The sequence below is a fragment of the Stegostoma tigrinum genome, chromosome 43 (genome assembly GCF_030684315.1).
Source record: "Stegostoma tigrinum isolate sSteTig4 chromosome 43, sSteTig4.hap1, whole genome shotgun sequence".
In the NCBI taxonomy this organism is placed as follows: domain Eukaryota; kingdom Metazoa; phylum Chordata; class Chondrichthyes; order Orectolobiformes; family Stegostomatidae; genus Stegostoma; species Stegostoma tigrinum.
Genome location: NC_081396.1, coordinates 4,909,352 through 4,937,067, shown reverse-complemented (window position 1 = coordinate 4,937,067; position 27,716 = coordinate 4,909,352). Strand labels below are relative to the sequence as shown.

Here is a 27,716-nt window from a genome sequence, read left to right as displayed (position 1 = left end):
CTAAAACCAGGTGGAATTTGGAAGGTTCAGGGGGAACTGAATGAGCAAATAACAGAGGTAAAGAGACAGGATGAACAGAAAATAGAAGGAAAAACAGAAGGCTTATTGATTCAGGTTTGTCAGCATCTCAATCGTAAAAATGGTAAATGAGAAGTGAAGCTAATTAGGCATTGAAAAGTAAATGCACCGCTGGAGGCAGATAGATAGCTGCTGTATTATATCTAGATTGTTCACCAAGGAAGTTGATGTTACCCTTTTCATGATAAAAGAGGAAGAAATTGAAACACTTGTATTTAAAATGGACAAGGAGGAGGCATCAGATAGGTTGTCTGTCAATCGAATCAGGACCAGATGACACATATCATGGATTACTGAGAGAAGTAAGAGTAGAGGTTCAGGAGGCAGTTCAAACCCCTTAAGGTACAGGGATGGTGACAAAGGCCTGTAGAATTGCAAATGATACACCCTTGTTCAGAAAGAAAGTAAAAATAAGCTCAACAATGACAGGTCAATCACTTTGGTGATGGCCAAAGCCTCCAGAACCAATGATTGGAAGTTTCTGGGACACAGGATTAAGGTTTGGGCAAGTCTCTCAGAAATTGAATAGCTGAGTAGCAGTAATTCATTTGATTATTTCAATTTTTTTTAATCAGTCCTGTTTCTCTCATTATTTTTGCGATTCAGATTCAGCATCCAGATTCAGTACAGACTTTCCTCCTCCTGATGTCCAGTATTTCTCCTGGCAGGTTTTGTTGGTGCCGAGGGATTGATTGTCCTGGATACCCACAGCAAGGGGAGTGAAGGAGTAGATGTTACTGGTTCCAGGGTCTGAAGTCTGGAACCTGAGTTGACTGGGCAAATGAGTCACTGTAAACCACTGTTAAATAATTTTTCCACAAAATTTAAATCAAGACTAATTTTACCAATAAAACAATTTAAAGTGGATTAATAGTTTCACTCATTGAAATACTGGGGCACCAATTAGGTCCTTGGAAAACATGAACTGGGTGTAACCTTGGGCAGGCAGAAAAACAGAAACCAAACCTGAACAAGAGACTGAGTTTAACTCCACCACACAATAAGACTGTGGCTGGTTTTGGCTAATTTGAATATACAGGTAGCTACAGCATGCTGAAAGACACAGGTCTCATGATTTTACAAATGGAAAATATAGAAAAGCTGGAGTGCAATCTACATTATGTATTAAAATCTGGAGTTTTATGTTGTCAGGTTCCATTTCTTAAATTTTCAAGCGTTTGCAGACTATTCATGAATTTTATGAGGTAGGGAATTGAGCTGAATCACTATAAATTTCTTAAATATCTTGTTTGTAGAGTGGAATCTTTCTTCCTTAATTTGATCACAAATTTTCTTTCTTTATTTGTACAAATTCGTGAAAAGAATACAAAAAGGTAGTTTATTTTGTTTTCAGTTAGGAAGGAGGGAGAGTGTGTGGGATGGGAATTTACAGCTTTGGGGGAAAAGAAGAGGAAAGAAATGTTCCAAGAAACTAGAATTTTCTGTTCAAAAATTTTAATCTGGACTTTTTTTTTATAAACTACTTTTCAAGGGGATCGGGAATGACTTCTAAATATGCTATCAAACCAGTCATCACTTCAAGATCTGACAGGATTTTAAAATTTATTGGGACCTGCGTGTCATCGGTCTTTAAATATGGAGAGCGAAGCAACTGAAAAATCACCAAACCTCGCTAAATAAGAATGAGAGTCCGTGAATGGTCTGTGGAAAGACCTTTATTCAGTTACACAACCTGGGTGACAGTGCTCCAGTGAACTGACTGTTGAAAGAGGTTTGACCAGTTACAGTGTTTAAAAAAAATGTACAGCATTCACAATGGGTGAACCGATATATGCGTTCTGTATGTAGATAAAATTTCAACTGATTGTCCAAAATAGAAAATCACAAAATACACCCACACCATGGAGAAACAGTGGAACTGTGGGGACTGTGGGAGGGGTTCAATTACCAATCCCAGCTGGAGATTGTCCAGTGTCCAGGACTTCATCGTGAAGTCACAATACATCACCTTCACTGCCATCTTAATTGGCCTCAAAAATTTATGATATTACTTAGGCAATTTTACATAAAATTTACAATATTTTGTCTTGCATCTATTTATGTTCTTATTGTCAACCATGGGTGCAATCAACCCTGGGAGAGGATATTCACGAGCTAATTGTGGAAAGGAATTCACTTGGCCATCCCATTTACCAAGACAGAAGCACTGGCAAAGAGGCAGACAGTTCGGACATTGGGAGTGCAAAAGGATTTACTCAAGTTTCCTAACATCAAATCTGCAAACTTTGAAACTTCAATGGATTTCTTCCATAATTGCCACATTAAAACAGGAGAAAGATTATTTTAAATGAGTTTAAAATGAGCAATGATTCATTTATTCTGCATTCTCCAAGGTTCCCATGACTGCAAAAGAAAACTGTTAGCTCATTGATTGCAGTCTTATTTTGCACACAAGGTATGGAGAGATTGTAAGTGGAAGAATGAAATTATATAAATGCTTCAAGTGTATGGATTTAAGCCTAAGAAGGAGCTAGAGTATGTGAGACCAAGATGAACAGATTAACTGCAATGATCCATTGAAATTTCAAGGTCCCACGATCGAGCATGACTGCTGCACATAGATTTCAGCGGTCAGCTGAGAAAAAAAAACTGAGCAGCAATGCTGTTAGGGAACAAAGAGGGTGGCGGTGAACAGAACCAGCCTCCTCTTAAATTTTCATTCTGGCTCTGCAAGCTTCCAAGGGCAGTGCACGGTCATGACTTCTGAAATTGGACATCAATGCCACAGTCAAAGCAGCTAAACTTGGAGCGACTGCAAACGTACAGTTTAGAAGGAGTGTGTAATTGCACAACAGTGTTTTGGGGGATCTCATTTTTCCATGTACGGCTGGGATGAAAATACGAAGCTGGTCAGGAATGCATTGGAATTGTCAAGTCTGAAGATGACCCGGGCACAGATGAGGGTTCCAGCAGTAGATAAGCTGGGCTGGGGTGGAGATGGCTGACATTATGGGGACTGAAATATCTGGTTAGACTGACGGTGTAGTGTCTGTGGTCAGAAATTCATCTTGAGGATAAAATTATGACTGAGATTATGAACAGTGTGGCTCAGTCTCATTGACAGGGAAGAGGAATGGACCCAGGAGTTTGAGAATGGATTGAATAGCTGTAACTGAAGACAATTGATTTGTCTTCCAAACATTTAATTTGAGGACATTTATGTTCATCCGACATTTAAGTATGGGATAATTTAATAACCGTGGAGGACTGGACAGGGATGGTGGAGAGGGAGAGCTGGTAGTTGTCAGTGACCACGTGAAAGCTAACACAGTGCATCTGGATGTCAACCAGGTGTAGTGTGTCGATGAGAAATAGGAGGGACCAATGATAGCTCATTGTCGGGGGTGGGGGGGGGTCACCAAGTTCAAGTCTAATAATTTTTTTTAAAGAATTGGTGAGTGTGAAGATTTTAGGGACAGGACGGGGAGAGTGAGCTGTTAACAACATCAGTGTGCATCCGTAGTGCGGAGAGGGTTAATGGAACGAAAGTGAGTCTTGTGGAAAGACAAGCTCTGACAGAAGAGAAACTGAAGAAAGCTGTGGGATCAGGGGTCGGGCAAGGAGGAACTGGACAGGCAGTTTTTTTTTAAATCAGGGAGTTAATGGAAGGGAGGGAGCAGCAGAGGCAGCTGATTGGATTGTCTCAATCTTAGTGGTAACTAATCTCCTTGAAGTCCTTATACTTGTTGGAGGGAAGAGACAAGAGGGAGATCCTTCAAAAGGGACTCAGTTGTGTAAGAGATATTAAAAAATTGCTAAACACACTGGGTTTAAGATCAAGCTAATTCATGTGAAATTTATTCTGAATATTCTCACCTAAAACTGTTCTGAAATTTATTAACATCAGGAGAAAAAAAGACCAAATGGGAAATAGATGGGTCCAGCGATTGATTAACAGCAAATCCGACTGCTGCAGCCACTAATGATCACACTGATGTCTTGGAAAACGGGATGTCGGAGTGAATCTTCCCACACTCAGTGCAAATGAACAACCTCCCCATCATGTGAGTTCATTGGTGTTTACAGTGAGGGCAAATGATTGTCTGAACACATTCCTGCACTGAGAGCATGGAATGGTCTCTCCTCTGGGTGTGAATATATTGGTAAGAAATCAGATCACTGACGAGTCCACAGCACTTTCCCCAGTCTGGGCAGTGGCAGCTGATCAGATTGCCTCAATCTCTGTGACAACAAAACTCCTTGGACTTCTTGATAAAGGTGAGGATGGAGGGGAGAGGGAGAAGAATTCAAAAGGGAATCACCTGGGTTAGAGAAAATAAGATGATGACTCACTGTGTTTATCACAAAGTTGCTTTATTTGACATTTATCTAGATTAACATATCACTAGACAGGTGGTTGTTAGCATCAGCAAAAACAGACAGCAACGAACATAGTCCATTTCAAGATGTGATTAAGAATGAAATCCAATCATTGTGGTTAGTTGTGAACTCTCTGGTGACTCAGCAGATGTGACACCTGTGTGAATCCCTTCCCACAACTGGGACAGGTGAATGGCTTCTCTCCAGTGTGAATGTGCTGGTGTCTCAGCAGGTGGGATGACTGACTGAATCCCTTTCCACAATGAGAGCAGGTAAAGGGCTTCTCCCCAGTGTGAACACGCTGGTGTATCAACAGGTGGGATGACTGAGAGAAGCCCTTCCCACAGTCAGTGCAGGTGAATGACTTTTCCCTAGTGTGAACACGATGGTGTACAGTGAGGTAAGATGATCGTTTAAATGCAGCTCCACAGTCAGAGCATCTGAATGGTCTCTCATCAGTGTGAACACGTTGATGGAGCATCAGCTCCCCAGAACTTTTGTAGCACTTCCCACAGACTGGGCATTTAAAAGGTCTCTCCTCAGTGTGAACTCGCTGGTGTGTCACCAGGTTTGATGAATTGACAAACGTCTTCCCACACTCTGTGCAGGTGAATGGCCTTTTCCCAGTGTGAACTCTCTGGTGTCTCAGCAGGGTGGATGATTGAGTGAATCCTTTCCCACATTCAGAGCAGGTGAACGGCTTCTCCCCAGTGTGGACTCTCTGGTGTATCAACAGGGTAGATGACTGAGTGAATCCCTCCCCACACTCTGAACAGGTGAATGGCCTCTCTCCAGTGTGACTACGCCGATGAATTTTCAGCTTTGATGGATGAAAGAATGCTTTCCCACAGTGCCCACATTTCCAAGGCTTCTCATCAGTATGAATATGTTCATTTTCTGACAGGCCAGTTGAATGGTTAAAGCCTTGTCCACACATTGAATCGGGGTACGGTTTCTTTCCACAGTATAAGGTGCTTTCTCCTTCCATGTTCAACATTGAGTGACATTCAGGTTGTGATATGTTTGGCAACTCTCTCAGATCCTGATGTAATGCTTGAGTTCAGTTTCTTGGCTGAAAAACTTCCGAAAAACTCTGTGAAACTGATTTAGATAGAACAAAGGGAGTGAGATAGAAACAACAAAATCAAAAATGCAGGTTGTGACATGTGAACTCAATGAAGCTCATAATTTTTAGAGTGGAAGTTAAAAGCAGTGCAGTAGAAACAATTTCTGACTGTTAACAATTCTGTGAGAAGGTGAAGTTGGTACATCAGCAGCATACTAATTACCAGGGACTGAGGAAGTTAGGCAATGACAGAGGGGAAACCCAGGAGGGGAGACATGAAGTAGAGTAATGGATGGACATGGATTCAGATCGAGCATAACGGAGCCACGCCATCTGCAGGCCATGCAGTCTTTCACTGATAACAGAACACTGCATGAAAAGCTTGAAATTGCTCCAGAATAATGAAAAATGCTCAGCTCTGAAAAAAATTCACTGCTTTCAATATTAGAGTCTTTGGAGCTTGCAACTGGGATGGTGTCAGAATCTCTTGAAACAGAGGATCCATAACACCAGCGCTTCGTCGGAGGCTCACTGATGATGTTACCTAAAATGGTGATGAAACATCTGAAAACTAACCTTCCAGCTCAGCGAGCAAATTGACATCCAGAACCTCAACCTGAGCTACAAATCTTCTCAAAACTCGCTAACAGAGGATCCAGTTTGATTACCCTGTATCCCATGCATTTTTTCTTTTGACCAGTCTGCTTTGTGGGACTTTGTCAAATGCCTTAATAATATCCATTCAGACAACATCCACTTCACTACCCACATCAATATTCCTTGTCAATTCCTCAAAGAATTCAGACAAATTTGTCAAGCGTGACCTTGCCTTAACAAAGCAATGGTATCCCTGACTAGTCCTTGGATTTTGAAGTGACATCTTGGCTGACATCTCACGATTGATTCTTACGAATTTTCACCAAAGTAAGACTGACTGGCATATTGTTGTTTTGCAATTGCTTTGTACCCTTTTAAGAGAATGAAAAAATGTTTGAATTCCTCCAGTCTTCCAGAAAATAATCCTCACAGCGCTGGTCATTTCCTCCATGGCCTCCTTCAACATCCAAGCGAACTATTCATCTGGCTCTGGTGGTTTATCCACTTTCAATGATTCCAACTCCTCTAACACTTTCTGTCTCATTATAAGCATTTTGTCTAATATTTCACACTACTCCTCTTGGATCACTTTCTCCACACTGTTCTTTTCTTCTGTGAACCCTGCAGTTGAAATGTCAAAACCTAATGGTGTCATCAGACTCCGTGTTGCTCTGCAACAGGGGAATAAAGCAGGAGTGAAGGGACATCATCCACTTCCTACTGTGGACAAATCCTCGTGGAGATGCCAAAAAATGACATCTTCTGCAAGTTTGACTCAAAACAAGGACAGTGCAGCTGAGCTTCCTCCAGATGCACCAAGAGTGACAGCGTTTGTTCCTGACTGGATTTCACCAACACAAGAGATTGCTGTTTTCCTGCAATGAGAATAATATTTCTTTGTGAAGGAGACCAAACGTGCGCACACACTCCACTCAGGTCCCCACAGAACCCTGCACAGCTGCTGTAAGACCACTCTGCTCCTGTACACAAACCTCTTGCAATGAAGGACAAAGTTCCATTTACCTTCCTAACTGCCTGTTGGCTTGCTTTGAGTGGCTGGTGTACAAGCATATCCGGGTCACTTAGCACATCAACGTTTCCAAATCTACCACTGTGTGAATTATATTCTGCCATTCTGAGTTTTCAACATAAGTGGATAACTTTGCACTGATACCGTGCCTGCCAAGCATTTGCTGTTCACTCAAATGTTCTAAATCACCCTGGTGCCTCGTGTCTTGCTCACTCATAATCCCCTTAGCTCTGTGTCAACAAATTTGGAAGTATTACATTGGATTCCATCACCCAAATCGTTGATGAATACTTTGAATAGCTAGTGTCTAAGGGTGGTGATCCTTGCAGAGTCCTAATTATCAAAGCCTGATGCTCCGTAAAAGTCTCATTTGTTTCTACTCTCTGTTTCCAGAATGCTAACCAATTCTCAATCCATACCAGTACATACTTAACAATTCTTTGATTTTGCACACTAAACTCCAATGTGTAACATTATCAAAAGCTTTTGGAAAATCCAAGTGATCCCATCAACTGGTTTCACTCGTCACATCTTCAGAAAAAAAATCAGACATAGTCCGTGGCAGCATTTTCTCCAGAGCATCTGAGATGGGCAAAACAATGCTGACTCAGGCAGCAACACCCACATCCCACTTTGGACCTCTGCTCAGCAATGACTGAATTTTAAAATTCCCATTCTCGATTTCAAATTCCTCCATCGTCTTCCACTCTCTATTTGCACATGCTCCATATATTTCCCTACGGACAGAACAGATAAACCTCAAACACACAAACAGTGAAAGGCTGACCGTCACTCAGAGATAGTAAGAACTGCCGATGCTGGAGTCAGAGATAACACAGTGTGGAGCTGGAGGAACACAGTCTCTCTGGCAGGATCAGAAGAGCAGAAAAGTTGACGTTTAGGGTCGGGACCCCTTTTTCTGAAGAAGGGTCTCGACCTGAAACATCAACTTTCCTGCTCCCCGATACTGCCTGAACTGCCGTGTTCCTCCAGCTCCACACAGTGCTATGAAAGGCTGAACATGTTCACTCCCTGATTCATCCAGTGATTTTTTTTCAGCACTTTAGTCCGGTTGTTCTTTCCAAAGAAAATGCACAAACCCAGTGTGGTTGCATAGCCTGGTGGAAAATTAAAGGAAGCAGTTTTCTAAACTATTCTCCCCTCCCCCAGTCATTAGCTGGAGGGCCGCAAAAAACTATACGGGCCCACTGTCTGGGTCAGGCGCAGTGCAGCTGCCGCCAGCGGTCGAGGTCAATCTGTCTCTTTTTGGAGCAGCAGCCCTGGGACCGAGGGGGATGGGCAGCTTTGGCTCTGGCTCGATCCCACAGCCGGTTGCACTGGAAACCCTGGCTCCAGGAGGGGACAGAAGAAACAATGGATGGGGGAGGGGCTCTCGTATCCGAGCGCCTGCCCTGCTGTCTGTAAGCCGAAGACGCTCAGTGATTTCTATTGGTTGTTTCAAGTAAGCCACACCCCTCCACTGTGAACTTCACAACAAAATGTCGCCCAAAGTGAGAGTCTTCATGCTCTGAGCAACACGTGGGAACAAAGCAATGTCTCTCCCTCCCCTTTAAATTTCTTTTCTCAGCCTGGGGGAACACCGTTTACGCGCAGCAACTGTAGGGAGAGAAAATGAATACAGGTGGGGACATGCTCCAGAAAGTGAAATGTGAGGCTGGATGAACACAGCAGGCCCAACAGCATCTCAGGAGCACAAAAGCTGACGTTTTGGGCCTAGACCCGCTCCAGAAAGTTTGGTTCAGATGTGTCTCTTAAATTTACAGTCACTATTTGTTCTCAACTTCACATCTTTATTTGCCTGGCTAACAGTGGCCTTCTCCCTCATGTTCACAACAAAAGGACTTCCATCGGAGATGGTCAGGATTTAAAGGGCAGTAAATTAATGAGCAAATAAGCCCAAAAATCAATTTTCCTTCTTCACAATTCGTAACACCATGCATTAGAAAATGTCTTTTGAAGTCTAACTGTGGAGCGAGCAACATTAGTCAAAATTGTCTTGCAAATAAAACCAGGTCTGTGTCATATAGTACACTGATGTAAACAATGAAATAGCCTTCCCTCACAAGCTGATCTACGAAACATCAATCTTTTGGTTAACAGTCAAATGCAATGACCAATTCCCCTGTCCAAATATGTCACTTCTTGCTGATCCAGACTGAATTCTATTAACAACTGCTCAGCCAATCTGATCATCCTCTATAAATCCTCCTGTAAGTTAAAGTTACCCTTTTAACTATTTACCACCCATTTGTATCATCTGCAAACTAACTGATTAACCATTCAATTCTAAATCATTTATACAAACCAAAAACAGCAAAGGCTCAACACTGACCACTGTGGGACCTCTTTGGACACAGACTTCCAGTCAGTCAAAAAACACCCATCGAACATTATCCCGTGAATGCTACCACTCAGCCGACAGTGGATTAAATTTGCTAGATTTCAATGGATTCCATGGGCTGTTACGTTTGCTATCAGTCTCCCATGTGGGACCTTATCAAAAGCCTTGCTGATGTCAAGAGACTACATCAAACGCATTGCCCGATTGCCACACCTCATTAAAAAATTGAATCAAGTTGGTCAGGCATGAACTCTCCTTGAAAATGCATGTTGACTATTCTTGATTAATACCAGCCTTTCTGATGTAAATTAATTCTGTCCCTTAGACTACTCAAAAAAAAAACCCTGTCTCTGTGCTAATTTCTTTAAATTCTATCCCTGAATTGTCTCACTCACTCGTGAATACTGACACAAAGTATTCACTTAGGACCATCCTAGAAAAAAAAACCTTCATCCTGTAGTTCCGCACAGTTTCCACTGCAGTCCTATACGGGCTTTACCGTGTCCCCCCTTACCCTTGAGCCGTTAAGGTATCTGTCAAACAACTGAGTATTTTCCTTTATTTTACCTGGCTATATCAATTCACGTTCCCCTTGTAGCTTCCCATATCTCCCCATCAAAATTCCCTCTTGTTCATTTAGGTGAAAGTGTCTGTTCCTTGCTCCCTCTCGTCAAATCATTTCTGGTCTTACTAAATCAACTAATTTGGAACTTTGATTTGAAGCCCATTCTTGTCCCGTTCCATAACAACCCTGAATCTTACAAAAAGAGTTCTAGGAACTATCTACAAAATGCACCCCCACTGATACTTCACTGACCTGTCTGTCTTTATTACCTACAGTCCAGGACTTCCCCTGTCCTTATTGGGACTTCTACATTTTGGCTTAAAAGCCATTTTAAAAATCTATTTTAAAAGTTCATCTAAAACTTTCAGAATATGATGACCACAGTTAATGTTGGGGAAGTTGAAATCTCCTGTAATTACAACGTGATCACGTTTACACTTCCCTAAAATTTGCCTCCTGACCAGCTCTTCTACTTTAACTCATAGAGGTTTATTTCAGGAGTTTTCTAAGATGTCATCTCTTCTTTTTGGTGCAACAAATTCCCTGAATGTAACTGCGACACCTCCTCCTCTTTTGCCTCCTTTGCGGTCTCGCATGAAGATTCTGTGTCCAATCCTGCCTCTCTCTCAACCATGTCTCAGTGACAGCAATGTCATCATGCCCCCATGTTTTAATTTGTATCTTCAACTCATCTGCCTTGTTGTCAAACTTTTAGCATTAAAATCAATGCCATTCAACCATGTCAAACTCCCTTGTACCTGAGATAACAAGGTGTAGAGCTGGACGAACACAGCAGGCCAAGCAGTTCTGGTCTAGGCCCGAAAAATCAGCCTTCCTGCTCCTCTGATGTTGTGTGGCCTGCTGTGTTCATCCAGCTCTACACCTTGTTATCTCAGATTCTTCAGCATCTGCAGTTCCTACTATCCCTTGTATCTGAACCAGCCTGTAATGTTGATGCCTACCTGGTTCACTTGTTGATCCGTCTCTTGTCTTCTTACCCTTTTGGACATTCGCTCTGGATCCTATCCCCTTGCCAAGTTAAAGAGTATGTGCACCCACAGCATTTGTAACTAAATTTTCAGTATTAGAGGCTGTATATCACTCTGGATGTCTCTTCTCCCAACTGCTCATGCAAAAGCTATTCTTTATCTTATATCTTAGGTGCTCAGAATGAGACAAAGACTTGATGCCACAGAAGTCATTGAAACTGAGGTGTTTACAAACATCATCAGAAACAGGAGCAGAAAACATGGTTTGAAGACCGATAACAATAGCATCAAAATCCAAGACCAATAATTACTGGTGACCTCATTGTTGTTTAACCAGTCCAGACAAAACACAAAATATGTAGGTGGCAGTCTTTCCCTGGTATAAACGTGCTCATGTACAGTCACATTGCAACCATTTCCTCTAAACCTATTCGACAGATACACAATTGTATCAACATTTTATACACATCAGTACCTTTTAACAGAGCAGGGTTTAATAACATCAGTAGAAATGGCCCAATGACCAAGGTTTGTTCCTTGGTGGGAGTAAAAGCAAAATCCTTCACCTCTGGTTCTTTGTGAATTTGCTGGTGTGTTAGCAAATGGCAAAACCATTTACACAAACACAGAAGGTGAACAGAATCCACCTCGTTCCATTTCACTGGTGTCCCTTCCCACATAGTGAACGGGTGAAAGGGCTGTTGAATGAGTAACTGTTTCCTCCCACTGTGAATCTGCTGGTTTCTCAGCTGGTTGTATGATATGGTAAATCCCTTCCCACAATTGGAGCGGGTGAATGGTTTCTCACTGGTATGAACTTGCTGACGTTGCAGCACGTTAGATGACGAAGTGAATCCTTTTCCACAGTCATATCAGGCGAATGGTCTTGCCACAATGTGAATTCATGAGTGGTTCAGCAGGCTGGATGAGGAAGTGAATCCCTTCCCAAATTGGGAGCATCTGAATGGTTGTCCTCCAGTGCGAATTCCCTGCTGTTCCAGCAGCTTAGATGACTGAGTGAATCCATTCCCACGCGGAGCAGGTGAACGTCTCTCCACAGTGTGAACCCGCTGGTGTATCTGCAGGCTGGATGACTGCGCAAATGTTTTCCCACAATTGGAGCAGATGAATGGCCCTCTCTAATGCAAACTTGCTGATGTCTCAGCGGTTTAGATAACTGCGTGAATCTCTTTCCAGACTCAGAACAAGCGAATGGTCTCCCCCAGTGTGAATTTGCTGGTGTCTCAGCAGGTTGGATGATTGAGTGAATCTCATCCCACAATCAAAGCTGATGAATGGCTTCTCCAGTGTGACTGTATGGGGAGTTTTCGGCTTGGATGTGTCAAGAAAACCTTTCACACAATGCCCAGACATCCACATTCTCTTCCTAGTTTGCGTTCAGATGAATCTTCACAGACTTTTCCATGGACAGATGGTACGTGTTCCTACCCAGCGTGAATGGTGTTCTTTCCTTCAATGTTCAAAATCCTGAGATAATTAGGTTATGATAAACAGAGTAACTGTCAGATCTGGGTGTGGTTTCATTTTAAGTTTCCAAATGTAAAATAGCGTTTCAAATAGGAAGCAAATATATTGGAAGAAACCAGAAGAAAACTGGGTTATAAAACTGAGAGAAATTAATTTGGTTAGTTGTGTAGATGACACTCAGGCAAACTGATCAATTATTATTTAAAACAAACAGGTTCATAAATGTCCTTTACAGAGGTGAACCAGTCAGTATTTGCACAAAACTACGGAAAATACAGAGATGGGAGAGGCAGACATGAATCAGAGGCATTTTTATGGAACTACAACTCAATCCAGTTCCTGTTTTCTCCGCACAGTCTTCAATCCTTCTGAAGGGCTAACAACAAGTGTATAGTTCCTTGACAGTGGAGTTGTAAGTAGACAGGATGGTGAAGGTGGCATTTGGCATGCTTGTCTTTATCTGTCAGTGCACTGAATATAGGAGGTGGGAAGTCCTGTTGCAGCTCTATGGGACATTTGTTCAACAAATCTAGGAATACTGTGTTTAATTCTGGTCTCCTTGCTATAGCAGAGCTGTTGTTAAATTTGAAAAAAAGTTTAGAAAAGATTTACAAGCTTGTTGATGTATTTAGAGAGTTTGAGTTATAAGGAGAGGCTGAGTAGACTGGGACTTTGTTGCCTGCAGCATCAGAGGCTGAGGGGAGACGACTTAGAGGTTTAAAAAATCAGACAGAGATGGATAGGTTGAATAGCCAAGGGCTTTTTTACTAAGAGAAGGGGAGTCCAAAACTTCAGGGCATAGATTTAAGATAAGGGGACAAAGATTTCAAAGGGACCTCAGGCGCAATCTTTTTGCACAGAAGATTGCACACGTATGAAATATGCTGCCACAGTTGGTGGTGGAGGCTGATATAGTCACAACACATAAAAGGTTTTTGGATGGATACATGAAGAGGAAGGTTTTAGAGGGATTTGCTGGGAAATAGGGTGAGATCATTTTAGAATATATGGTAAGCATGAACAAGTTGGAACAAAGGATCTATTTCCATGTTGTATATATCCATGACTCAGTGCATAAAAAAACTGTTGGAAATCTGATATAAAAACAAAAAATTGCTGGAGGTACTCAACAGGGTCTGGCAGCATCTGAAATGGTGTCAGGTGCAGGAACCACAGCAACCTTGAAGTGTTTTCAATGATTATTCAAGGCAATGTCATTGGTAGCTATGTGTTCCACAACCACCCTCCAGCTCCAGAACGTCTTGCAGCTGCTCCATGCTATCCTTGATCCTGGCACATATCATCTTGGATTCATGTCTAAGATGACAGCAGTGCCTGTCGGTAACCTTGGGAGTTGAATCCTCTGTCAGTAAAGCCTGCCATTCTTTTTCATCCCATTCCATGCAGCAGAGCCAGCCATTTTTCTGACTGTTGCTGACTTTCCACAAGGGCAGCCCTGACCATCCCAAGTATCCAAAGTGGTATATATTTCTTCCTTTCTGAGCCTTTTACTTTGTCTGATGGTCACCCATTCCCTTTCTACCTGTGTAATTCTCACCTGCGGTTTGACCCCCTCACTATATATGCTGTCAACGGCATTCTCAGTATCACAGATGCTCCACAGTGAGTCCACCCACAGCTTCAGCTGTGATAGCCAGTACATCAGGAACACTGGAAGAATCTCTTATTTCCCACAGTGCGCAAGAGGAGCACACCAGGCATCTGGGGTCTCCTGTCATGACTTCTCACTAAATTAAGCTTGTTTCTCCTTTCAAAGAATTTAATTGAGCCAGGGATCTTCCTTCATTTCAAACACTTCTATTGTAATCAAAAGCTGCTACGTATACTTTAGTTGATATATTACACTTCAAAAACTGTAAGAAAATACACTGCAAGAATCACTTACAAATTTTTTGACTGGGTCCATGTCATTTTCTGAATCACCCAGACACAGAGCACTGTGTTCAGTCTTTCAACTTGACCTTCTCCATGTCTCACCTCACGGTGTTTTCACTCAACTCCAAAGCAGTCGGAGTCAAGCAGTACACTCACTGCAGCCTAGTCATTTTAATTGACTGTTCACACCCACTCCGAACTCAGCCTCCTGTACTTTTCCAGTGCAGGTCAATGGGTACTCAGAGAACAGCATCTCATCTTTAAATTCAGCACTCTATAAGTGTTCTAGATTCAAGGATCTGGAAAGGGTGCTAGAACATTGAGTCAAGAAGGAATTTTAAAAAAAAGTTTGCAGGTATTTCAGAATGAGGAATTAATAGGTTAACATTACGAAGTGGATGATTGGGACGAAATCTGACTGAAATAAATGAGGCACTCTTTTGATAAATTTGAGACCCTCTCAGGCCAATATCTCATTCCTCAGTTGCAGGGCCCAGAACTGAAAACATGCGCCAGGAGTGATCTAACCACGAATTTGAAAATCTTGCTGCTTTCTAAATTACAAAGATATCAGAAATATTCTCCCACAGATCGAACAGACAAACCTCTTTCCTTCCACAGATAAAGACGAGTGATATTCAGATCTTGATGACTCCGCTGGCAATCAGAACTTCTTTTGATATCCCGATCTACAAATTGTTCCCGAACAATAACATGCACAACGCATTCACAAATGAAAAATCACTGTCAGCCCAGGACAAAAATCGAGAAAAGACAAACATTTCTCTTGGTTTCAGTTTGCTCAGAAAATGCTATTCTTCAGAACACCCCACTCACAACGTGGAAGACGCATGCGCATGAGCGCTGCTGCGCCTTGCTCCCAAATAAAGATGGCGGAGTTCAACCGGGGCCGATCACCGCCTGAGGCCCGCAGCGGTTTCCAGTTTGCTGTAAACGCGGGACCGGGGGTTTCCAATTCGGATCAAGCGCCCTACACCGGGCATTCGTAAAAGCTCGCAGCCAGGACTAGCTCCATTTACGTCCCGGCGTCTTCTGATTCTCCCCGTCTCCACCAGCCGCACTCACCGAGCCGCCAGTCACAGCGGCACTGAGCCGGCGGCGTAAATGGTCACGTGCCGTCCATTCTCGCCCCGCCCCCTTCATTCCAATTGGTTGTAGAAAGCCGGAAGACGCCGGACGCCGGGTTTTCCAAGCAATGGAGAGCGGGGTTGAGTGAAATGCCTTCATATAAAGGGAGTATTATCGTAGCTCAGGTGGTTTAGTGGCATATCCACAACGGCGAATAGTCAGCAGGCACTTAGGATTCAGAGATCATCGGTGTAATTTAAGGTAGCCCAATCGGTTTATTTGCAATCACACGCTTTTGAGGCGCTGCTCCTTCAGCAGGTCGCGTCTGAGACCACACAGGAGCTGGAGGAACACAGCAGCGACAGAGGAGCTGAGAAAGTTGATGTTTCGGGTCGGGACCCTTTTTCGTTAGTGGGGAGGTGGAAGGGAGCTGGGAAATAAGTAGAGCGAGGAGGGTTGGGGCTGGGGAAGGCAGGTGGGATGGTAGTAGATGAGTGCAGGATAGGGATGATCGCCGCCTCCTTGTCTTGACATAACCTGCCCATCTTCTCTCTTGCTTTTCTGTTGAAGGGTCTAGGCCCGAAACGTCAGCTTTTGTGCTCCTACAATGCTGTTTGGCCTGCTGTGTTCATCCAGCTCCACACTTTTTTCCCTCCCACCTATCCGGCCCACAAAGCCCACTGACCAATTCCTTTTACTCACTAGCTGCGCTCACGTATCGCCATCCCACTTGCCTTCTCCAGCCCCACACATCCTATCTCCATTTATTTCCCAGCTCCCTTCTCCTCCCACTTCGTCAAGAAGGATCCCGACCCGAAACGTCAACTTTTCTGATCCTCTACGCTGCCTGGCCTGCTGCGTTCCTCCAGCTCCAAACTGTGTTGTCTCTGACTCCAGTATCTGCAGTTCTTGCTCTCTCAAAAGTCTGAGACCAGCCTTCTACGCTTGGTCCAACAGCCCCGCCCACTTTCCTTGTCGGTGAGCTGCCGTCAATCAGGCGGGCCCCTTTCTGAGATGAGTAGCGGGATCCTCCCTCTCTCTGGCCTGGGATGAGCTTCATCATTCCCAGTGAATGGTGCACACAGCGCATTGCTGCTGGCTGTTCAGTCCAGTGAACCCGTGACCACTCCCCTTGGAGATGCTACTAAGCTGTCTCACCTTTCTTTTCATTTGCTCAAAGTCCTCCAAATCTTTCCTCAAATAGTAACATTTCTAACATCTCTATCTTTTTAAAAAAATGTGACTTTGTAAGCAATGTGGCATTGGAAAATGGCGGCTTTGTACACTTTACACTGTACTCGCGCATTCGTGCATCTGAGTACATATGACGATTGTATCTATTTCTAATGCTTAATATCTTTGGAGAAGAACTGGTGAATCTGCATCCACCTGCCGTTCAAACAATTCCAGATGCTTAGAACGCACTAAATAAACTAATCTTCACATTTTCACTGTGCATTACTTGTCAGTTATTTGAAAGCTGTATTCTGTGATTAAAATTATGACAATTGATACCTCTCCACAAAATAGAAATACATCTCAATTATCATTTATTCATGATGTATGATCGTTGCTGCCCAGACCAGTATTTAGTGCCAATCTTTATGTGACTTGTAGAAAGAGGGTGTGAAACGTCTTCTTGAACTGTTACAATGCCTGTGCTGTAAGTACACCACAGTGCTGTTTAGTCAATAATCACCTGCAGCCTCCTAATGCTCTTTATCTCTGTAACCTTCTCAATAGTTGACAAAACTGCCTATCTCTGTAAGTTTCTTCAGCCTCACAATCATGTCACTATCATCTTCCCCAACCGCCCAAACCTCTCGATCTCTGCTTCAACCTCGACAACTCTACCTGTCTCTGTATTCCCACAGCCTCACAATCCTCCTGATCTCAGTATTCCTGTAGCCTCACAAACCTCCCCATCTCTTTCATTGCCCAGAAATAACTCAACAGAGGCCAGTATCATATCACCGAATTTTAGTCTGCGATATGGGCCAAGCAGGTGACAAGTGGGACTAGTCTACTTTGGGAAAGATGGTTGGCATGGAAACGTTGCAACATAGGGTCTATTGCAGTGCTTTTCGACTCTAATGTATGTGATCATCTTTAAAAAAACTGGATGTGAATCAAACTTGCTTAGCTCTATGTGAGAACCTATCCTTTAGTATTAGGTCAACATGTTGCCACTGATCATGTGAATTTGTTCTCCCTCATATATAAAAACAAACAAAAAAAATCCAAAAATAAGGAAGGCTGAGTTTTACTGACACATAAAACAGGAGAAATGTTTAAACAATTTCAGGCTGCTAAAGAATATAAAAGTCCACGATGTTAGGTGCAAGGTCTTGCCACGGATAAAGGATTGAATGACTGGCAGAAGAAAGTGGTCATTTTCAGGCTTGCAGTCAGTAACCAGTGGATTTCTGCAGGGGTTAGTGTTGGAACTATAACTGTTCGCAATATACAATAATTATCTTGACAAAGGAACTGAAGGCGTTGTAGATAGATTTTCAAATGACACTAGGTAGGTGGAGAGATAAGTAGTGTTGAGGAAGCAAAGAGCTGCAGAAGGACTTGGACAGTCGAGGAGAAAGTGCAAAGTAGTGACAGACGGAATGTAATATGTACAACAGTGAGGTTGTGCACTTTTGTCAGAAGAACTGAGGCAAAGAACATTTCTCAAATGGGAAAGACTTCTGAAATCTGGACCACCACCACGACCACAATCACCATCACCGCCAGGAAAACTGCTCAAAGCATGTCCTTTTTCTACTGCTGCCAACTTTTCAGCTTTGGTTTCTGAGTATTTTCATGAAAACAAATCTCCACCTTACAATAAATGCAGCGCAGCAGAAAGGAACGACTCAATCTGTGCCAACAACCATTGTTATTTCACTGCGACAGGAAATCCACACCTTCCTCTTTCAGGACAGATCCTGAGGTCTGGACCCTTTGGTCGAGATGTTTCTCACCTTCCTGAATGTGTCGTGTTGCTCTTCAACTTTTGGGACACTGTCTGCAGATATTCCATGAGGTGAAAACCTTGAGATTGTGTGACGTCTTCCTGTAGAGCATAAATTGAAATAACCAAAACCAGCTCTCCTTTTGCATTTTTTCCTCCTCAGGCATATTTCTTTGCTACATTTTGACAGGAAGCCAGATAACAGATGTCACAAACTTTTAATTCTGGAGGGGAATGATCATTAATTCGATAGAAACACTGTTCAACTGAAACAAAAGTTGGAGATTGGCAATTTGGAAAAGATCTTAGAGAGTCAGTGCAGTCACGTTGTGCCGAACGGCCTTCCTCTGCAAAGATGGCCATGTAAAGTGTTTCTTTTTATAGGATGGGTGATGATCGTGGATTAAGAGGCGTGAAGAGCACGCCCAGATAAATTTGCGAGATGGATATTTAAAAGGTCTCTACTGAATGTGAACACTTTAATGATAAAACAGTCCCCAGGCACGTGTGTTGTGATTCTGACATTTGAACGTTGTCTTCTCAGTGTGAATGCATTGATGATAAGTTAGCCCTCTCGATGATATATAGCACTTCCCGAAGTCTGGGCATTTAAAACTTCTCTCCTTGCTGGAAAAAAGACCCTACCGCCCATCCTGTCACTGTGGGACATCAAACATCATCTATTCTAACCCCAGTTTCCAGCACTTGGCCGGTACTCTTGTGTGCCCTGACCTTTCAAATGCTCATCTCAATTAGATTTTTCTCTGTAATCTCAAATCGCACGTCAAATGGGTTTAAGATGGTAAAACTGTTCACACCTTTTGGGGAACTGATGCTCATTCTCACCCACCGAGAGAGAGACACGCAGACAAATTCCTCGAGTGTAACACAGGTTTCAGGATTATAGCCAGTCCACGTGCTTCACGTCAGCACCCTGTCCCCAAACATAAGTTTCTCTGGCAAAAGGCAGCTCTGGGACACAAACGATATCTCCAGGCAACAAGAACCGCTGCTATGAGCTGGGATATGAATAGACAATCAGCTGAAATAATCCCACAAGCTGCTCATGTGCATCTTCAAATTTCCAAAACCCACCGACCCAATCACTGTGGGTCCTGGGAATGGAACATATGACACATAATATAGAACATATAACATATAACATAGAATATAGAATTTAGAACATAGAACATAGAGTATTGACGAAAGAAAGTGACAGAACATCGACCAGCAAACATTTTTCATTAAAAATAACTGACACAGGGTAAGCTGTAAACACTTTTTATGCCTCATCTCTTTCTACTTCTGTCCCTGTCTCGCCCCTAGCTCCCTCTGACCGTCCAGCTCCCAACTCAATGTGCTGCTTGATACATAAACATGCAGATCCTGAAGCCAATTGTTACCAGGAAAGCAGAGCAAAGAATGCAAGGCACCAGGTGCTGAGAAGCAATGGGTTTGCGCAAGGTTTGGTAAGGAGACGCCAGGGTGTCATGTTCCTGATTCCTCCAGATACTGATGACAGCAATGACCCCTGTGCCAGTCGTCCCCAGTCACAGCTACAATTGAAAACGTGTCTGACCGATAAACCACCGGCGAATCAATTATACTGCCTCCAGGATCAGGTGGATTTTACAAATATTTTCCCGTCACTTCACAATTTGAACTGATCACAGCTGGTCATAGAGATCTTGAAGCACTGGAAAAGTATGTTCAGCTCATCAAGTCTGCACTGGCCAGCAAAAATCTGCGACTGTTCTCGTCTCGTTCCCCATCACTTGGCTGATCATGTTATACACGTTGGCATTGCAGATGTACACCTAAATGTTTCTTAGCTGTCATCCAGGCGTCTGCATGTTCCACCCTGACAAGTCGTGAGTTTTCCCACCATCCACGTTCTGGGGAAAATTATTCCCCATCTCTGAGCAAATTCTGTGGCTCTTTTCACCTCAGCTCTCAAATGCGCAAGATAGGTTTCAAAACTGCATTGCTTTTCTGCTTTTCCCAATTTATCGCTGCTTGGTTAGTTCAAATCGAATCACTTCACAGATTTCTAAAGTGTTCAATGTCAGTAATGGTAGGGCTGATTGCTTTATCACGGTAGTTGAAATGAACATGCATTAAAACAAACAGAAATTTCTGAAGAAACTCACTAGGTCTGGAGAGAGAAAACAGGACTTTGAAAAAGTTGACTGCTTATGTCTCCAAATGCTACAAGATCTGCTTAATTTGTCCAGCAAATTTTCTATTTTTGTTTCAGATTTCTGCATCCAGGATTTTAACAGTTTGAAACACTTTTGCAGTTTAGCACTGAATTAGAATTCTGGTTGAAGAATATCTTCCTGACTCCATTAGCAACAATGACCTGTGCAGCAAAGAGAACTGATGGAGTGAAAACACTGGCCCTGGATGGTCTTTTCCATTTAACATCTAAATGACCTGACTAATTAACCCACAGAAACTGGTGGTGCAGTAGCTTGCACCCCCCCCCCCCCCCACCCCCCAGAGCAGACTGTCTGTGAGTTCATGCTTCAGATTGCTGCATCTGGAATGACAACAAGAATTCTTTCAATGTCTCAGATCAGCTAATCTTGCCAAGAACATCAGAGGCAATGTCCCCGCTTCTTAAAGAGGGGGAATGTACCTGACGACCTCTGCTCAGTCGGATAGTTTGCGCTTCATTATCTTCTGATCTCGATCCACAAAGAGTTTTGATAGTGTCACAAAGCTGGATAGTGGATGCTCCATTTTGTTACCTTAGCATTTTCCCACTTGTCACTGGCAATGTTATCCCAAAATCTCTCCAGAATCCTCTACCTGTCAGCATGATCAAAAAATGAGGGAATTTGATTTTATGAAGAGATTGCTGAGGCAGGGAATGTTCTCTTTGGACCGAAGATGGTTAACCAGGGATTTGCTGGAGTGTTTTGTAATGATAGGGGAGGCGGTGGAGGGGAGGGTGGGTTGATAGGGCAGATCTGGAGAAATTGCTTGTCCTGACCACGGGCAGTGATCAAATAATTGAGATTTCAGGCATTTCTCAAAAGGCAAGCTTGCATTGAAATAGCTTTGCTTCCCTGGTCGGTTTCCCCTGACTTGGAAATGAATAGACATCAGAAAGTGGGGGTGGGTGGGGCTTTGGAAGAGGATTTTATTGGCTTTCAGCGATAACTAACTCGTCAGGAACTCATTCAGAACTAGAAAAAAACACCAAACTGATGCCAACAGGATTCAAATGTTTGTGGGAAAATCCCGACGGATTTCCAAACCATCATCTTAACCACTCGGTCATGACCCGAGCACTGGGCCTTAATTTCAAATTTCTTGGATAAATTCCTGAAATGCTTCCAGCTGTAAAGGTGGACATGGCTCACCCTGATCAGTTACCCTCAATTACTCTGTCTCTCTGTTGTGGGCTTCCTTCTACATGTTTCAACACAGTTCAGTTTCCCCATGGGATAAGCATATTTTTAACTTTGAAAACTTTTCTCATTAGATATGCAGTGTCATACTGAGATTATTACTCATAGGGGCAGAAGTAGGCCATTTGGCTCAGCAAATCCGCTCTACCATCCAATTAGATACCAGCTGATCTGATCATCCACAAATCCACCTTCTTGCTTTTCCGCATAACACTTAATTCCCTTACTGATTAAAGTCTGAGTACCTCAGCCTTGACCTTAATAAATGATCTGATCTAGACAACTCTCTGCGGTAAATACTTCCAAAGATTAATTTTTGTCTGAGACCAGAAATTCCTCCTGACCTCTGTCTTAAATGTGTGAGCTTTTGTTCTGCCATTATGCTTTCAATTTTCCACAGGGACAACAACCTTTCCACATCTACCCTGAAAAGTCCCTGAAGAATCCTGATGAAGTGTTAGTGGGCTCTAAGCGTTAACTCTGCTTTCATCACTTAGATGCTTCCAGACCTCTCCAGCTTCTGTATCAATTTTTGTTTTCGTTTCAGATCTCCAGCATCCATACTCTTGCATGTTGTGTGATGGACCCTATTCAGGATTTCTAGCAACCTTGGCAAGGTGACGACAGCAGAACCAGGGACACCTGGGACATTGGCTGGAATGGGGACTCATTGCGAGCCAGTGATCAAACATCAGCAACGTAACTCTTACAAAAACCCTGAACTATACTTGAGAAGAAGGTTTGTAAAGTTGAACGTTGTTTCTTATTTTTCTGCCTTACCAGTTTACTGTCAATTGTACAGAAGATGGAACTCTATTTAAATGATCTCTTTCTATTCACCTATCATCTATTCACTCTGTTTACCTAAAGACATGTGACAACAAAAATCATTTATCCTTTGTTTTAGTTTATCCCAAACAACCTGGCACACTTCAGTAAGCGAAGATAATAAAATGTGAAGATAATAAAATGGGAGGCTGGATGAACACAGCAGGCCAAGCAGCATCTCAGGGGCACAAAAGCTGACGTTTCTGGCCTAGACCCTTCATCGGAGAGGGGGTTGGGGTGAGGGTTCTGGAATAAATAGGGAGAGAGGGGGAGGCGGACTGAAGATGGAGAGAAAAGAAGATAGGTGGAGAGAGTATAGGTGGGGAGGTAGGGAGGGGATAGGTCAGTACAGGGAAGACGGACAGGTCAAGGAGGTGGGATGAGGTTAGTAGGTAGGAAATGGAGGTGTGGCTTGGGATGGGAGGAAGGGATGGGTGAGAGGAAGAACAGGTTAGGGAGGCAGAGACAGGCTGGGCTGGTTTTGGGATGTAGTGGGGGGAGGGGAAGAGCTGGGCTGGTTGTGTGGTGCAGTGGGGGGAGGGGATGAATTGGGCTGGTTTAGGGATGCTGTGGGGGAAGGGGAGATTTTGAAACTGGTGAAGTCCACATTGATACCATTAGGCTGCAGGGTTCCCAGGCGGAATATGAGTTGCTGTTCCTGCAACCTTCGGGTGGCATCATTGTGGCACTGCAGGAGGCCCATGATGGATATGTCATCTAAAGAATGGGAGGGGGAGTGGAAGTGGTTTGCGACTGGGAGGTGCAGTTGTTTGTTGCGAACTGAGCGGAGGTGTTCTGCAAAGCGGTCCCCAAGCCTCCGCTTGATTTCGCCAATGTAGAGGAAGCCACACCGAGTACAGTGGATGCAGTATACCACATTGGCAGATGTGCAGGTGAACCTCTGCTTAAATATAGAATGTCATCTTGGGGCCTGGGATAGGGGTGAGGGAGGAGGTGTGGGGGCAAGTGTAGCATTTCCTGCGGTTGCAGCGGAAGGTGCCGGGTGTGGTGGGGTTGGAGGGCAGTGTGGAGCGAACAAGGGAGCCACGGAGAGAGTGGTCTCTCTGGAAAGCAGACAGGGTTGGGGATGGAAAAATGTCTTGGGTGGTGGGGTCGGATTGTAGATGGCGGAAGTGTCGGAGAATGATGCGTTGTATCCGGAGGTTGGTGGGGTGGTGTGTGAGAACGAGGGGGATCCTCTTTGGGCGGTTGTGGCGGGGGCGGGGTGTGAGGGATGTGTTGCGGAAAATACGGGAGACGCGGTCCAGGGCGTTCCCGACCGCTGTGGGGGGAAAGTTGCGGTCCTTGAAGAACTTGGACATCTGGGATGTGCGGGAGTGGAATGTCTTATCGTGGGAGCAGATGCGGTGGAGGCGGAGGAATTGGGAATAGGGGATGGAATTTGCAGGAGGGTGGGTGGGAGGAGGTGTATTCCAGGTAATTCAGTAAGCAGCTATTTTATTTTTTGTAGTCCTATGGCCGAGCAATTCCTGCTTCTGTTCGAGGACTGCGTTTCAATTTACATTGAAAAATCTGTATGTTTTGCTAAGGAGCCACGTTTTTGCAGTAGCGGGTCCAAGCAGTGTCAGATAGAAGATGTTATCTTTCCTTGTTATTTGTTCCCAACTCTACTTGATAAGTTCATTTGTTGTATAAAGCTGTTCGGACTTTGCTGTTGTTCATGTCAGTAATTCCTGGTCAGCTGAGAATGCCTACAATGTGGAATCAGGCTTTTTGGCTCATCGAGTGCACAATGACCTACCGAAGAGCACCCTACCCAAAGCCACTCTCCCCTCCAATCCCATTCCTGTAAACCTGCATGCTCCCCTGTTTAAGCCACATAACCAACACATTTCTTTTTGGATGGTAGGAGTAAATGCCCACAGGCACTGGCAGAATATGCAAACTCCACACAGTCCGAGGTTAGAATTGAACTTGGGTCTCTGGGAATGTGAGGCAGCAGTGCTAACCAGTGAGGCATGGTGTATTTGAGCAAGGTGACTACATCCTTATTTCTTGACTGGGAATCGAACCCAGGATATAGCAGTAAGGCACAAAATCCTAAGCACTATGCCACCAGGGAAGATACATGAAACACTTTCAACTGCAAATTCACACTGGGGACAGACTGTTCCTCTAACAGCATCAATGAAAAGACAAAGAGCATTTACATTGAGTCTGACAACACTCTCCTTTAGAAATGGAGTGCCAGGTTGTGGCCAATTCATATGTTCATTAATTCATCTGACACTGGTGTGAGATTGTTCACCTGCTCTGATTGTGGGAAGGGAATTATTTGGTCATCTATCCTGCCGACACATTGATGAGTTCACCCTGAGGAGAGGCATTCATCTACTCTGAGCATGGGAACAGTTTCACACTGTTACCGCATTTTCTGAGTATCCACCGAGTTCACAAACGACTCAGGTAACTGTTATTTTTTGCTCTTTGCATCGAAGATGGAGCCATGTTGATTAAGATCTCCTGCTGGTATAAATAAACTTCAACCCAAATAAACTGCCTAATATTCTGATTATATTCAAATAAACCAGCTTTGCTTAAATAAAGTGCTTTACTCTTTTTGTTCTATCTAACATGCAAGTTAATCCTTTTGAAGGCCTCTGCCTCTTCTCTTTCTCCTCCATCCCCATTTCCACAAGTGCAAGGAGCACATGCTTGTCACTAAAATTGTGACAATCTAATTAGCTGCCTCTTCCACTTGCTTTCCAAGTCATTCATTTACCATGCGACACTGTCCCTGAAGTTCCTCCTTACCTGAACCTCAAAATTAAATCTTTCATCAGTGTCTCTCCAATCTCTCCTCTAAGACTCTGAACTCATTTTGCCCATGAGCACCGACTTCTATGAGTTTAAAATTATTCGGTATGAATTTCTAAGTTTCCACATCCGAGAACGGGTGCTCTCTTCAGGTCCTGTCCCTCTTTTCTTTAAATCTGCCATCACCCCAGTCTCAAAGTAAGAAGCCTTTAACCCCTACTTGCAAACGACTAACCACTAAGATTTCTTTCTTTCCTTAAATGCAATGTATTTCTGAAATCTGTATCCATCTTTTCCAGAACTCCACGTATGAATCTCTCCAATCAGTTTCTGACCCTGTAATGATACACAAACAGCTTCTATTAACATTATAAATTACATCCTTTGCGACTGTGTCAAAGATAAACTAGTATATCCCATCTTTCTCAGCCTATTGTAGCCTTTAACAAAATTGGCCACAACCTGGCGCTCCAGTTCTGAGGAACAGTGTTGTTGGACTCAATGGAAAGCCTCTTTCTCTTTTCACAGATGCTACCAGGCCTGCCGAGTTTCTCCAACATTCTCTGTGTTTGTTTCAAACATCCACAATTGACAGTAATTTTTTTGACATTGTTCCAACACCTCTCTACCATCATTGGGCTGAGTGGCGCTCTTCTGTTCTGGTCTTGTTCTATGTGGTCTCTATCTGATCACAGCGCTGGAAATGCTTTACACTCAGACTCACTCAGTTCTCTCTGATGCCCCCAGACGATTCAGCCTTGGTCTCCACTATTTCTCATCAATCAGCTGCCAATAATGTCAGCATCTAGAAATACCGAGTCAGTTGTTAGATATTGACTAACAACTCCTATCACGACCTTAGCACCATTTGAAAAGTCAGTATCAGCATATGGTGAAAAGTTCGAACTGATTATTCTGTGGACTACTCTTTCTCCTTTCATCTCCCTAAATCTATAAATACTTCTCCCAAATGCATCGCATCCTCTCTGCCCGTTGTTCCAAATCCTGGGCTTGGGCCCATACTAATTCTTTTCTTCTCTCCCAATTCTCTTTCTTGATTTCCTTAAAGTTGTGACTTGGGATGTGGTTCAATGCTTCATTCAGATTCACCAAACAACAGCTCACAATCTCACATCATCGTTAATGACTCAATTACTGATTTTAAATATTTGCAAAGAAACTTTTATTCATGATTGTGGAGAGGAGCAAGTCCAGTGGTAAGCTCAGAGTTTGCTTCTTTCCAGGGCCATTTGAACAAGCGTTACCTATGAATTATATTGATACAGCCCCATTCAATTCCTCGGGATCCCCGACTTAACTACAATAATAACTGTAACAACAGCACAAAGACTGAAGTTTTAACGTAACAAAATGTCTCAAGCAGTTTCACAGGAATATAGGCCCTTATTAAATCATATTGAATTGTAGCTTTTTACAGCAGGGAAACTGACGGACCAAATTTCCCAAAATAAATTAGTCCCACTTGCCTGTGTTTGCCATGTAGCCTTCTGAACCTTTATGTACCTCTCCAAATGTCATTTAGGTAGTGTAACTGTACCTGTATCTACCACGACTTCTGGCTGTTCATTTCAGACATGAACACAACTGTGTTTGGAAAAGTTTCCCCTCAGGTCACTTTAAAATTTTTCACCTCTCATGTTAAGTCTATGGCCCCTAATTTTGAACATGTCTGCCTTATGGATAATACCTTTGTTATTCACCTTATCCATGCTCATCTTCATGTTACAAATCTCGATAAGGCCACACCTGAAGCTCCTGTGCTCAAATGGAAAATGATCTTAGCCTATCCAGCCTATCATCTCACACAAACTCTCCAGCCCTGACAGCATACTGGTAATGTATTTTTGAGCCCTCGCCAACTTAGTTATGTCCTTCTGGCAGAAGGGTAACCAGAACTGCACACAATGATTCAAAAATGACCTCAACAATGTCCTGTGCAACCGAAACATTTTGTCACAACTCCTATACTGAATGGTCTGAGCAATGAAGGCAAGTATGCTAAACACTTTTGTAACACTCAGTTCACCTGCGATGCAACTTTTAAAGAATTATGTACCTCAACTCCTTAATCTCTTTGCTCGACAATATGACACAAATCACTACATTAACTGAATAAGGCCCTTGCTAGTTTGGTTTATCAATACTCAATACCTGACATTTATCCAAAGTAAATTCCTTACGTCACTCCTCAGCCCATTGACCCA

At 43.3% G+C, this 27,716-nt stretch overlaps 1 protein-coding gene across 1 annotated transcript in view; it reads right to left on the bottom strand.

Moving 5' to 3' along the window:
• The window catches only part of LOC132206766 (zinc finger protein 420-like), a 58,972-nt gene extending 43,443 nt beyond the window's left edge, over nt 1-15,529 (bottom strand). The window contains exons 1-2 of the mRNA XM_059641725.1: nt 15,018-15,529; nt 4,541-5,520 (exon numbers count right to left, since the gene is read on the bottom strand). Coding sequence (XP_059497708.1) covers nt 4,541-5,416 — 876 coding nt within the window. The 5' untranslated portion in view covers nt 5,417-5,520; nt 15,018-15,529. The remainder of the gene's footprint in view (nt 1-4,540; nt 5,521-15,017) is intronic.
• Nucleotides 15,530-27,716: the final 12,187 nt, after the last annotated feature.